At 44.5% G+C, this 12,705-nt stretch overlaps 1 protein-coding gene across 1 annotated transcript; it reads right to left on the bottom strand.

The window, feature by feature from the left end:
- Nucleotides 1-14: 14 nt before the first annotated feature.
- Nucleotides 15-12,705, bottom strand: AP3M2 (adaptor related protein complex 3 subunit mu 2). The gene is made up of 8 exons (XM_089538852.1): nucleotides 12,363-12,705; nucleotides 10,680-10,851; nucleotides 8,050-8,187; nucleotides 7,254-7,339; nucleotides 6,423-6,556; nucleotides 5,508-5,715; nucleotides 4,261-4,405; nucleotides 15-3,453 (listed from the first exon to the last, which is right to left on the bottom strand). The coding sequence occupies exons 1-8, from the start codon at nucleotides 12,633-12,635 to the stop codon at nucleotides 3,353-3,355; spliced, it is 1,257 nt and encodes a 418-aa protein (XP_089394978.1). The 5' UTR covers nucleotides 12,636-12,705; the 3' UTR covers nucleotides 15-3,352.

Raw genomic sequence — 12,705 nt, forward strand, 5'->3', positions numbered from 1 at the left:
CAGGCTCAGAAACCTTTAATAAATAAGTAGTTTCATTTTTATTTTTTACAATCTCAATCTGCCACAAACAACTCTGTTCACACTTTCCATGGGCCACAGGTAACTAACATGGGAAGAAGGGCCAGGATGTGATATGCTTTTTATGTGGCTGTGAAGGGTGCCAGATTGCTAGCTCTTGTAACCTGGGAGAGACAGCCACTACTGGTCCCTGCAAGAATATGGGAGAGTGTGTGAGTTGTGTTCTAAAGGTATTAAATAAATAATCCTTTGCTATGTTCAGCTTAAGTTAATGAAACACTGTTTTTGTACATGTACACCTTTTGGTCTCCAGGAATACTATATATTAGAAGATTTGGATTCAGACCATCCATTGACAAAAGGTTGTATATAAATATTTTAAGATCGGATGTATGGATAAACAACAAACAGAAATGGAAAGAGAGGAGAAAGGCCAAGCAAAAGGTTTAGAATGCTTGCAGAATAAACTCTTAGAAGATAGTTGAAGACCTCAGGTGGAAACCTAACTGGACTAAGAGTAGCTCTGCTGGTTCAGACCAAAGGCCTATTTTGTCCAGCATCCTATTTCCAACTGCTCCCAACAAATTACAGGAGCACAAGAAAAAGTGCCATCCTCTCTTGAAGCTCCCAAAAAGGGACCTCTTCCACTCCCATCATTAATTTTCATACAACACAACAGAAAGGGTTGTGCACACCTTTTTAAAATGACCTCTACACACCATGTTGTTGGTGTGTTGGACTGCATTTATTGGGGTGCTGGACTGAGACTTAGAACAACCACATTCCTGTCCACAATGAGCCGTAAAACTCACCCAGTGTTTTTGGGCCACTCTGTTCCACCCTGATCTCTTTCTTGCACAGGATTGTTGTGAAGATAAAAATGGGGCAAAGGAGCTGCCTGGAGCTCACTGGAGGAAAGATGAGATATTAATGTAACTCATAAAAACACAGATAACATAATCCAGGACCAACTGGAAGGCAAGATATTTCAGGATGAAAGAGAGAGGAAAACACCACTGTTCCAAACACTGTCACACTGAACCTTACCACCTGAGAAGTGTCTGGCTTCTGGTTAAACCAGGAGGAAAAAATGGCCATTCTTTAGGCTGCAACCCCACCTACTGCGCATAAGCCGCAGGTACAACTCCCTTCCCCACTATCTGTTGTGATAGGACTGTGTGCCAAATGAATAGTCAACAAATCAGACATTGTTATCTAGGCCTTGCAGCAACTGCATGAATGTTTTTACTAGTAGGGCACCGTTTAACCAGGTGGGAGACCAACCCAAAGCCCCGAAAGGAGGTAGTATCAACACAGGCATGGGTGGCTTTGGGGCCCCCAGAAGTCAATGGACTACCACTCCCATTATCTAGCCAATGGCTGGGGTAATGGGATCTGGAGCCCAACAACGTCCATAGGGTTACAAGTGCTTACCCCTGCAACTTCTTCCTACAGTTCAATAATACCTTTTACTGTCACAGTGCATTACGGTTATGAGATACTGTTAACTTCTCAGGTCCGTCTGGGCGAAGTAAGATGTAAACATAAAATCTTGGTTTTGGTGGTGGTGATATGAATGGACCTTTGTGTCCTGAAAAACAACAACAATGTTTTTCTCTTCTGGAGAAAAGCATCTCCCAATAACCATGAAAAGTTAGGTATGGTCAGTGGGCTATTGGCCAGCAATTATGATATTGCCAATGTACTCCTTCTCAGAGCAGTTTTAAACGTCTTTGTGACTAGACTTAGTTTGTTACAATGGACAACTGTACTTTTATATATGCTATAAGTCATTAAAAGACAGAAGTCTTAAAAAACAGAAAGCATAGAAGGACAGCTAGGTCAGAGCAGAGCTAGAGGATTGACTTGTAAGATGCACACATTTAGAAGTCAAGTTTTAAAGGTGAACAGTTCAACACAATTATTGTTGAGACGATTATGCCTGTCTTTATAGCTACAGTGAAGTAACAAAAATATATTTCATTTGACTGGGTGTGTCATAATAGCTGCTTTCACTCCCTGCCGTCTTGCAAAAGCAAACACATTTACACTGCCATTGTAAAGGTAGCAATGTCTCATGTACATGGGCTATTTTGGCCCAGTAATATGTTTTGTGGATTCTCTGACACAACTTGCTGCGTCTCAGCACTATTCCAGGGCATTCTAAAGACAGTTCCCATGCCAAAGAAATTAAGTTGGATCTACCATGTTGATGGGAGGCAAAAATTCAGAACCAAAACAAACTATGGCCATGCAAAATTGGTACAAACTCAGATCAGAATGCATGTACACACTACTACTACTACACACGCATGTGCCTGGATAGAGCTACATTCTATTTATACCGAAGCAACACATGCAAGAAAGGAGAACCAACAGTGCAACATACATGCAGAAGGAGGAGCTGTAGTACAGTAATAAAAATTACAAGCCTCTAAAAACCCCAAATTTTGCCACTCCCTTCTTTTAGCCAGATGGTTCTTTTTACAAACATGAAACACAGATTTGTACATAAGCTTCTTACCACACCTCCCTCCCAAAGAAACCTTGGCAGACAAGAGTTTTTCAGAGAGCTGAAGATGGCATCATAGAGGATGGTGTTGCCAGAGGTGTACATGCTCCAGTCTTTTGCTCCATTGCCATCCTTGGGCAAACAGGCCTGGCAGGTTTTCAAAGCATTACCCGCAACGCTGCAAAACCTGTTCAGCCTAGACAACATCTGAAATGATCTAATTTGCAATGGGCTAAAGCCTCTTTCATACCACCTTCATCTCTCTAAGCAAATTACTACCTTTATTCAGCCTTTTCCTGGACCCATAAATCTGGCTGAGCGACTGAATGAATACAGATGCCAAGACAATGCTTCCTCCATCTAAGGTTTTTGAAGATGCACAGGAGTTGGATGGAGCTCTCTTCCAGTCAGTCTTTGAAACTAACAAAAACATATGTATATGAAGACTGTCCAAGACTCAATGTATCACTGTCCCTGGCCCCCACACATCTCCTCCTCTGGTCCTGTCACTCAGGGCATTGGACTCCAGTTGGCCAAGATACAAGGAAATGCCAATCACAAAAGGAAGGAGGGCACAGCATCTGCATTTGCTGAAGAACTGATTGGTGAACCTCTCACTATACTCTCTCATGCACTCTTCCATTCTGTCCAAGAGCCTCAAAATGTAACAAAAGGTGGTGGCTCGCCCAGTGCAGAAAAGAGATACCTGCCCGGGCCAAATCCAGGTGAGCTACAGCAGGGAGATGCCCCAGAAAATGACAAGAGCAGAGACAGGTCAGACAGTGAGGGCATACGCAAGTCTTCCCTTGGGCAGAGGAACCCTTAGGTCCGGACTTGGAACTTCCCAGCCTTGGTCATGTACTTGATTCCCTTGAAAGGTTTGTATTTCTCTCCATACATGTCGAGGCGATTCACTTTCAGACCTAGGAGGACAAAAAAGGCAAGGAGAGAAGCTGGAGGTGTACCACTATGGGAGACGCAGTCCATTACTGCCAAGGCACAGGCCCTGGCATACTGGGAGCTTCAGAACCAGAGCTGCCCCAGCCCAGCCTAGGCATATTAGCTTCATTTGCATCACAAGTAATCTGGATATGGGAGGTCTGAGATGGAACAAAGAATTCGATGTATCTGAATTCCTGCCCTCAAGCATTGCAACTCTTATTCCTAGGTGTTTTCCCGCAGCACTCAGATTCCCCAGGGATTACCCATCTCCAAGATCTCACATTATGCACATATATGCAAACACAGATATTCCAAAATAATACAAAGAACAAAACCCCAAATTCCCCCAAATCCCAAACACGTCTGGTGTTTTGGACTCAACCTGTACCAGAAACATTACTTGTCGGTGACAAGTTACTAATGTGTTATATATTTTTTAGTTTTAAATGTAACTTTAAAAAACAAAGAATTCCCCCAAATGCCCTAGAATGAACCTCCCCAAACATTTTGAAGTAATTAGTATAAACATTATAGTACTAACAATGTAACTACTTATTATATTACTTTTCAGAATGATAATGTTGCCCCTTCATTACCTCCCAAAGTAACATGTTACAGTACATGTAACACTGCTACTTGTGACACATTATTTCCCAGCTTTGATCAGGATAACCATTCACGTATTCATTGTCTTGTGATTCTGTCATGATGTGCTGGTATCTGCTCTGCTTTCTCCTTTGGTAGAGAACATTATAAACACGTAAGGGAAAAAGAAATATCCCACAAACCTGAAATGGCCAGCTGCTGGATTTTGAACTGCAGGTTGATGGTGGGGTTCTCGTCCGGCTTGGAGGCTCCTGCTTGGAGGCTCATCGTCCCCTTTAAACTTGGCAGCTTTTGAGGGTTGATCTTCCCCACATCCCAAGTCAGCATCTTCAACGTGGAGGAGGGAGAGAGCAAGAGATGGGGAGGCGGGCGGAGGAGACAACAAGGACAGATCAGAGTAATCTAGACGTTGTGCAACAGCCAGGAGCAAATCAGTACAACTGGATGCTGTGAAGTTTGAGGCCTGGAATCACAGGGCCTTCTCTCCCCAAAGCCCAGGAATTAAAATTATCAGATGATGCCTTGACAAGCAAGACATCAAGCTTCATAACCACACTGCAAGGAGGGATAGAGAAGGGGGGTAAAGAGCCCTTAGCCACTGGGTGAGGTCAGAAGATGTGACAAGGAAGGGACTCATGGGAACTCTGGCTTGTGATGTATGTGCAGCACACCCCACAGTCCTAATAATAATAATAATAATAATAATAATAATAATAATAATAATGCTAATAATAATAAAATGTTTATTTATATCCTGCCTCTTCCTTTTTGGGGATCGAGGCAGGAGCAGCTAAACAAATCACTGGAGTTTTGCTCTGTTGTTGGCTGTGTTGGTGTTTAAATGTGGGTGTTTTCCTCCTGAGTTTGCTTCTCGCTCAACGAACCAGAGGAACAAACCAGCAGAACATGCTTGGAATTCGCTCTCTGGCTTGCTGAGATAAAAAGAAACCAGAAAGAAGAGAGTGCTGTTTTTGGATAACTCAATAAACCAACAAAATGCCAGGGACTGTTTGGCTGTACATACCAGTATGCTTCTCATAACTAATGAGCCATGGTTCCTTGGCTTGCTTTGCCATTCAATCACAGTCACCATCTCCTTCTCAGTCCTTATGGCATCTCCCTTGTCTCTTCTGATGGAGGAAGGAGGCTGGCTAGCAAGTGCTCTTTGCCCTATAGCTCCTTGCAGGCTCTCCATTTCAAAGCAAAGTCGTTGGGGGCTATTCTGTGATATCAGCTCCCAGGCTGCTCCTACTTCTTCCACTCTTTTTCAGAAGTGGCTATCCTATCTCCTCTTCTTAGCTGACAATTACAGATCCCTTATCCTTGAAAGTAGCCAATGCTTCTTGAAGAAACACCCAACCATTGCTGTGACTCTTGAAACTAGGCAGGAGCACCCACCTTTGTGGTCCATCCCCCACTTTCCTCTCACCTTTGTGACAGGATCAAAGGTGTGCGTCCCCTGAGAAGGTGTGAGGGTCATGTTCAGGACGCCTTTTGGCATCTGGCTGGTAACCATCACTCCCTCTACAGTCTTCCCCATGGTTTGCTTCGGCCCCACTGTGATCTCGAAGCGGCCCAGTGAGCTGCTGTCTCGGAAACTGATGTTGTGCTTCACGTAGACAGGGATGGCCACCAAGCTGGAATGGAAGACAAATTATTGCAAGAGGAGTAAAGTACAACCTATTCTGTCTCTTCTTGTTCAGCTGGGCACAGAAAAGCAGATAAACACATGTGACGCAAACTATTAACAGCAGCCTTCCTCAATCTGATGCTTTCCCCCAAACTATTGCTGGCTGAAGGTGATGGGAGTTGCATTAAAACACCTCTGGTGTGGAACTATGACTCCCACCATCGCCAGCCAGCACAGCCATACCACCAACTCCAACTGTACCTCTTCAGCAGGGACAGGTCTGGTTAATTCTCTCTCATCCCAGTGACAGAACTCACTATCTGACCCTCTGGAGGGCACCAGACTAGGAGAGGCCCTATACTTCATTGTTGTCCCTATACTCAAGAACAGCCATACACACCCTTATGTCCTTTCCTTAGCCTAGTGCTGGCTAGGGTGAGACAAGTTACATTAGAACATCTCTGCTGTTGGGTTATGACTCCAATGATAACCTGTAGGGTCATACTGGCAGGGAATGATGGAGCTCAGCCCCTCTGCAGGGGCACTAGGTCTGGGAAGATTTTGTGTTGCACTATTCTAGCAAAGGGAACACAAGGAAAGAATGGAGCTGACATAGGACTACAAGAAGGATGTCACGTTGACAGACTCCTAGTTTTTAATTAATAGAACAGATCAAAGATCTCAGGAGCAGCAATTCCTAACCCTTATCCTTACTTCTGAGCACTGACGTGATAAGAGAGCAAGCGGAAGTTCCCATCTGGAGGAATGAAGGAGAGGATGCGTTCGGACTCCCAGCGCTTGAAGCGCACACAGGGGTGGAAGCTGACATCATCCAGCAATCTGGGGTTCTGGAATAAACAGGAGAAAGACAAAGGAGAGCTCTTAGTAGACAGCACCTTTTTGGTGTCTGGCACCCCTGCAGCTAAGCAGGTGGCTCTGATGCTACTGAATCTTTTTTCATTGTTGCCTCCTCTTCACGGGTCCTAATCCCCATTTCAAAGCTTTAAACCCTCTCTTCTGTTTCCAGTGCTATAGTGGGACCAGGGCTTGCAAGGCTAAAGAGCTGGAACTTTTTGATTTGCAAGGACAATGAGATCATCTGCCATGTCTCTCAGATCTTCCCTGTTAACTCCTGACTTTAAGTAGGAAAAGATTTCTTGGTGGTGGCATCCTATCTATGGCATGCTCCCTGCCCCCAGATAAATCCACATCTGAGGCCATATTTATATCAGGCCAAGACTTTTTAAAAATCAGCTCATTGATTCCAGCACATTGCACATATATCCTGAATGTCACTACTCTACTTCTACCATCACCAGGCTCCATTAATTTTTGATATGTTAATTATTTTATCATTTGTTATATGACACTCTGAGAACTTTAAACTCATGAACAGTATAGACGTTTTCAAAACTTCCAAACAAACATGCAGTCCTTCCCAGAGTTAGAGACATTGCTTTTTTTTAAAGACTACAGAATGGCCAAAGATTCTGAGAACTATAATCCAAACAAGGAATCTCCCCAAGTTCTCCTTCCTATCTTTACCATGAAAGAGAGGGTAAGGTCTGGCATCCCGGTTAGTTTCACACAGGCATCGATCACCCCTTGAATTTCAGCAGTAATTGTAGAACCTGCAACACAGCAAACAAAAGCCATTTGGGTTACAAAGGAAATCAAGGCTAGCCTTGGCTGAGCGTCTCTTAATTGTGGCTGTTGTTTTTAAATCTAGAAACTGCTTTATCAGTGATGTTTGAAGAGTGATATTCAAATGCTGCCACTGAATGACTAAACAAAATGACAAAGAGAAGTTGGGAGGGGACTACTACATGCCTTTCAACATTTCATAGATGAAAACCAGGACAGATGTGGCTGAGCCACTTCAGAGAGTGGTGAAAAGGGTGTGACCACACAGCAAGAGGTAAAATTGTCAATGAGGAAGAACACACAATACTATTTTAAACAAGGAAGCCCTAGAATTTATATATTGATTTTAAAAAAACAAGACACTGTCCCCTCCTCTCCTGTTCCTCCTGGTGACTTAACTGAGTGCAAATTACTTTTGCATCAAGTGAAGTAAGACGAGGATGAAGGGGGGAAAGTGGAAGAAGGAAAAGGAAACTGGGACATTTTAAAGGCAGCTAAGAAAGTGGAACAGCAGAAGACCAAGCAGGGCTCTTTATGTCAAACCGTAACAGTTGAAGGGTATGCTAAAGAAGGTGCACAAAAAGGAAAATATAATGAGATTTGATGGGAAGGGAGCTAAAACATTAAGGCTTCTATTCCATTTATCCAAGAGTGCCGTCTCCTAGAGGAGGTGCCCTGAGAACACAGCACCTTGTACCTGATTTCTCGATGATGGCATCTATCTCCTCAATCACATCAAAATAGGCCTCGTTGTTGGTGTACTTGACCCCCGTTCGCCGCCAAGGGACTACGGAGAGTTGCCCTGTGGGAAGCTGTTCTCCCACGTTGGTGCTCCCTGAAAGATGAAGGGGGCAGTGAGTAAGACAAGGGGGAAGCCAGGCCAAGCCCCACAAACCTAGCCCCCTTAACTACAACAGTATAGTACTACATACTGTGGGATTTACAGGCTGCATTCAGTACAAAGTTTGGTGGAAATTATTTTTGTGGACTATAACTTCCAGAATCCCTCAGCAGCATGGACATTCTGAACTTTCTCTATCCTGAGTTGTTAAATCCCACTGAGGTCAGAGCAAGCATGCATGGGATTGCAGCTTAAGTGAAATTAGCCTCTTACACCAATTTCCACTCAGTTCAGCCCTTAACTCCATCTCTGGAATACAATATTAAAGAAATATGGGCCAGAAAGCCTGGGGTTTAAAGTTAGGAGCTGCAAGGGCTGAGGCGAGGAGCCCTATTTAGTGAGGTACAAGGGACTCTGTCTGATCTTGCCCCAGAGCCCTCCTTGGGCACAAAAGGGAAGAGAGATGGGCACTGCCAGCCCTTTTGACAGCCAGGAAACAGGGAGCTTCTAAAATGAGCAACTCAGCCTTCTGGGTGTTTTGCTTGGCTGACAACTTGCATCAGCCCTTGACAGTACAGCCGATATTGAGGGATTATGGGAGTCTGCAGTACAAAAACATCCCAGAGGGCTACAGCTGCCCACCGGGCTCTAGGCCTCTGTTGTGTTAACACAGCAATCTTTGCTGTTTCAGGCTCCAGCAGTCTTCCAAGTTTGGATTTGGGTGCAGCCGTGTGGGGGCCTGATGCGGCAAGTCTAGCAAGATCGCTTGTGGCCACAGAGTCATGGAGATGGCATCTTGGGTGTCTGAGAAATCTTCTTTTCTCAGAGAAGAAGAGATGAAAACCTTGAAGATAGAAAACTGACTTTTCATTGCCAGCTTAGACTCCCCCAGGCATTCTAAGAAATGTTTTTAATCGTAGCACTCTTCTACTTTCGAGCTGGTTTTACTCTGGTTTTCCATGGTTCAGCATTTTTCATTTTGCTGCTAGTTTTATTGTGTGCCGTCTCTGTTTACTTCAAATGTTATAGTACCTTAAAGGATAACAAATTTAGTTGATCTACATGTTCACGGACCGCCACCTGGATGCCTCTGAACTAGGCTGCAATCCATCCATGTAAAGCAAAAGTGGGCAACTGGGCAGAGGCCTGGTGCCAAATTTACTTCCAGACAGCCTTCCTTCCACCAGCCATAACTGTCACAGCAATTCCAAATCCCTCCATTTCCCTCTGCAGTTCATCTCAAAATGGTGGTAGGGAATGACATCCCATCACTACTAGTTGCCATTTTTAGAGGGACTACAATGGAAGGTGGAGGTATCTGAGAGCAGTATGGGGCTCTGGGGTGTTTGTGGAGATGTGAGTCCAGAATGTTTGCACACATGGGGGACTTTCTGCTTGGTTTGAGGCAAAAACTGTGCAAAACTCACAGCAATTTATTTAAATTTGGGGGGCTGGGGGTCTTTGGGAGACTGGTAGGAGGCTTCAAGAGTCACAAAAGTGGGGTTCGGGGGTTGCATGTCGCCTGCAGGGCACAGTCTGCTCATCACTAATGTAAAGCTTGTGAAAAATAGAAACCAGTTAGATGTTAAGGTGCCTCAGGGTTCTTGCGGCAACAGATAAATAATTTCTGCTGCAACAGACAGGAATGACTACCCTCTGGAAACTATATAGTTTGTATTTCTGATGTTTCATACATCACCCAGATAACTTTTTGTTAGTGCGGAATTTAAAAGCACCATAAACAAAGAGTTGTGAGCAGATGAATGTATATCCTGCACATTCAATTCAAAGTCTATGTCAAGTAATTAAAAATGGCCAACGATTTAGATAGCTTTCAAAAAAGGGATTAAACCAGGGACAGGAAAATGTTCTTTTCTGTTGAGACCTGCATTCCCTTGGGGATTATCTTCAGGGGCCCGAGGTCAGAGGCAGGCAGGGTCAGGGCAAAAAATGCCCAGGCCCATTCCCTTCTTTCTCTCTCTTTCTTCTCAATCCTTTCTCACTTAGAAGGTTGCCTGGGGAGAAAATGCTCACCCTCACTGACTGTCTGCTCTGATCATGTACAGAGGGTTTTTCAAATGAGGCCAAGGGGCAGTGGAAGCTTACATCTCCAGTTTGCCTGCGTCAAATTTGACAAATTGATATCGGAAATAGAACAATGGTTATCAGCAACAGTTGCTAAGTGGAACTTCCACAAAGAGAGCCATTCTACCACTGAATACCAGATGCTGGGAATACCTTTTGCTCCTATTTTACTTAGGAGCTCAGAACAGCAGCATTGCCACATATATATCCTTTTCTGACTAGAACTCTCAGACTCCCACAGTAGTCCATATATATATATATATATATATATATATATTCAAAGTGTGATAAAAGTGAGCAGTAAGAATTTAACATGCAAATCTGAGCTAAGAGTGAGTGCTATAGCTGAAAAAGCTAACTCTATTGCAAACACATACACACGCACACAGTCTCTCTCTGACCTGTAATGGTGTTGACAACTGTCCTTAGGATAGTAGGTGGCTTGATCAGCTCCTTCAGGATGTTGGATTCAGTAGCCAGTGGGAATCCATTGTCCAGCATCTCTTCCAGCACTTCATAGACCACCACCACATTGTCCTTGATGACCACCTCTGAGCAGACGCCAAAATAATCCTGGGAGAGGGACAGCAAGATGAACCAGCCTAGTCACAGAGTGAGTTGAAACATGCTCCCAGAAATATGGGGAAATAAAAGCCTGAGGTGGCTTTATCAGGTAGTGGGTCTGAGACACCACTGAAGTGGTGAGAAACAGACAGTCCTGAGCCAATTCGAGTGGGCATTCCTCTACACAAGCTCAGACAAAATGACTAGGAAGCTGGTGAATGACCACTGTGGCCACTGGCACATGTCACCTGGAAACAGACAGGTTTGTTGTGGAGTAGTGGTCACTGCAGCCTGCCCCGATCTGCTGCCTTCCAGGTGTGTTGGACTGCCAGAATTCCCAAGATTTGGGAGGTCACAGTTCAACACATCTGGAGTGCACCAGCTTTGGCTATGCTTGGTTGGATAAACATCAGGGAGATCCAAATTCAGATCCACACATGTAGCCATGAATCCCGCTTAGGTAATCTAAGACCAGCCACTCTCTTTCACCCTAACTTGCCTGACAGAGTTGTTTTGAGGATGAAGATGAGAGAAGAATATTATGTTTGGAAATAAAGGCGGGGTGATAAATGTTAGAAAACAAAAGAGTACCTGAACCTTTTTATTTCATTTCCGTTTGGCCGTGAATTATGTGCCATGTTAAGTTGGGTTCCCTCCCCCCTCACCTGCCAAAGAACAAAAAGAACAGTCTTGGACTTCTAGCTGTCAAGAAGCTGCAGAGGGAACTGAAGGAGGGAACTGGACACATCTAGAATAAAGAACTCCCAGGTAAGCAACTCTGACGTTTTGCCGCTCCTCAGGTTACCGGCTCAAATTCCAGCATTGTTTCTTACAACTCCAGCTGGACTGGAGCTAGAAAGTTTTGCTCCAAGGGGAGTCTGGGGGGCCTCTTGGACAGCGCCTGGAAAATGGGCTGTTTTTAAAAATACATAACAACATTCTCCGGCCGACCAAAGTGGATTGTCCTCCCCAGCCTTGGCTCTTATTCTTTTTTATTTTGCTTTGTGGGTTTTTTAAGATAAGGAGAAAAAGAGGGGAGAATTCCAACCATAGGATTCAAAGACACATTGAGCATCACATGGAGTCTGACCCATCGCCAGAAGGGAAACTCTCAGTCCCATGATCAGCCCAGCCCTTTGAAGACTGTCGCACAAACTGGTATTCCCCCCTCACTGTCTCCTCCCTGTGCTAACCAAAAACCTTTTAGTGCATTGGGTGGAAAATCTGGATTCTCCTTACCATCAGTCCCAAGCAGTATAAGAAGTAAGTGCCTTGTGGAGTAGTCGAACGGATCAGCCTAAAATGGCTCTCATGTTTCCCAGCCAGTGCTGCTCTTAACAGTTGCCTATCATTGTTTCAATACGTGAACCAGCATAATCTGTAAGCTTTAAATGTTTATTCGCCCCTTTCCTTCAAATGGGACCATGTTGTCAGACCATAGAAGGTGTGGAAGCCAGCAGTTCATTTCTTAAAGAATAAACTGAATGAACGGATCCATAACGGCCCCACCATTTACCCACCTGAAACGTATCCACAACCCGGTGGAGAAATTCGATGACAAAAAGAGGGGGCACCTCTGTTTGGATCACAGCCACAAAGAAGATCTTGTGTCGGTAAACGCTTAAGAGATAGTGGTGTGGGGTAGGGATCACGGGGGGCACGTTTTCCGCCTCCGAAGCCAGCTCTTGAGCCTCGAAAAAGTAGTCGCAAACTGAGCGGCTGACGACGCTTTTCCAGTGCTTCTCCAGAAAGATGTCTCCCGACGAGTTTATCAGGAAGAGGCTGTGAATCATGGCTGGTCCAAAGAGAGGCCAAAGGCTGAAGATGCCTTGACCAGCCCTAAAGGAGCCACTGGTAGTATTT

This window comes from Sceloporus occidentalis, unplaced genomic scaffold (assembly GCF_023333645.1).
Source record: "Sceloporus occidentalis isolate IW3139 unplaced genomic scaffold, rSceOcc1.0.p SCAF_9, whole genome shotgun sequence".
NCBI classification, from domain to species: Eukaryota; Metazoa; Chordata; class Lepidosauria; order Squamata; family Phrynosomatidae; genus Sceloporus; species Sceloporus occidentalis.

Bases quoted from the DNA above. Each gene is read 5' to 3' on its own strand.
- AP3M2 (XM_089538852.1), bottom strand. From the start codon at position 12,635: ATGATTCACAGCCTCTTCCTGATAAACTCGTCGGGAGACATCTTTCTG. The intron at 6,557-7,253 runs GTAAAGATAGGA...TGTTTATTCCAG, and splicing joins ACCTTACCCTCTCTTTCATG to AACCCCAGATTGCTGGATGA. The intron at 5,716-6,422 runs GTAAGGATAAGG...CTTCCATTCCAG, and splicing joins TATCACGTCAGTGCTCAGAA to CTTGGTGGCCATCCCTGTCT.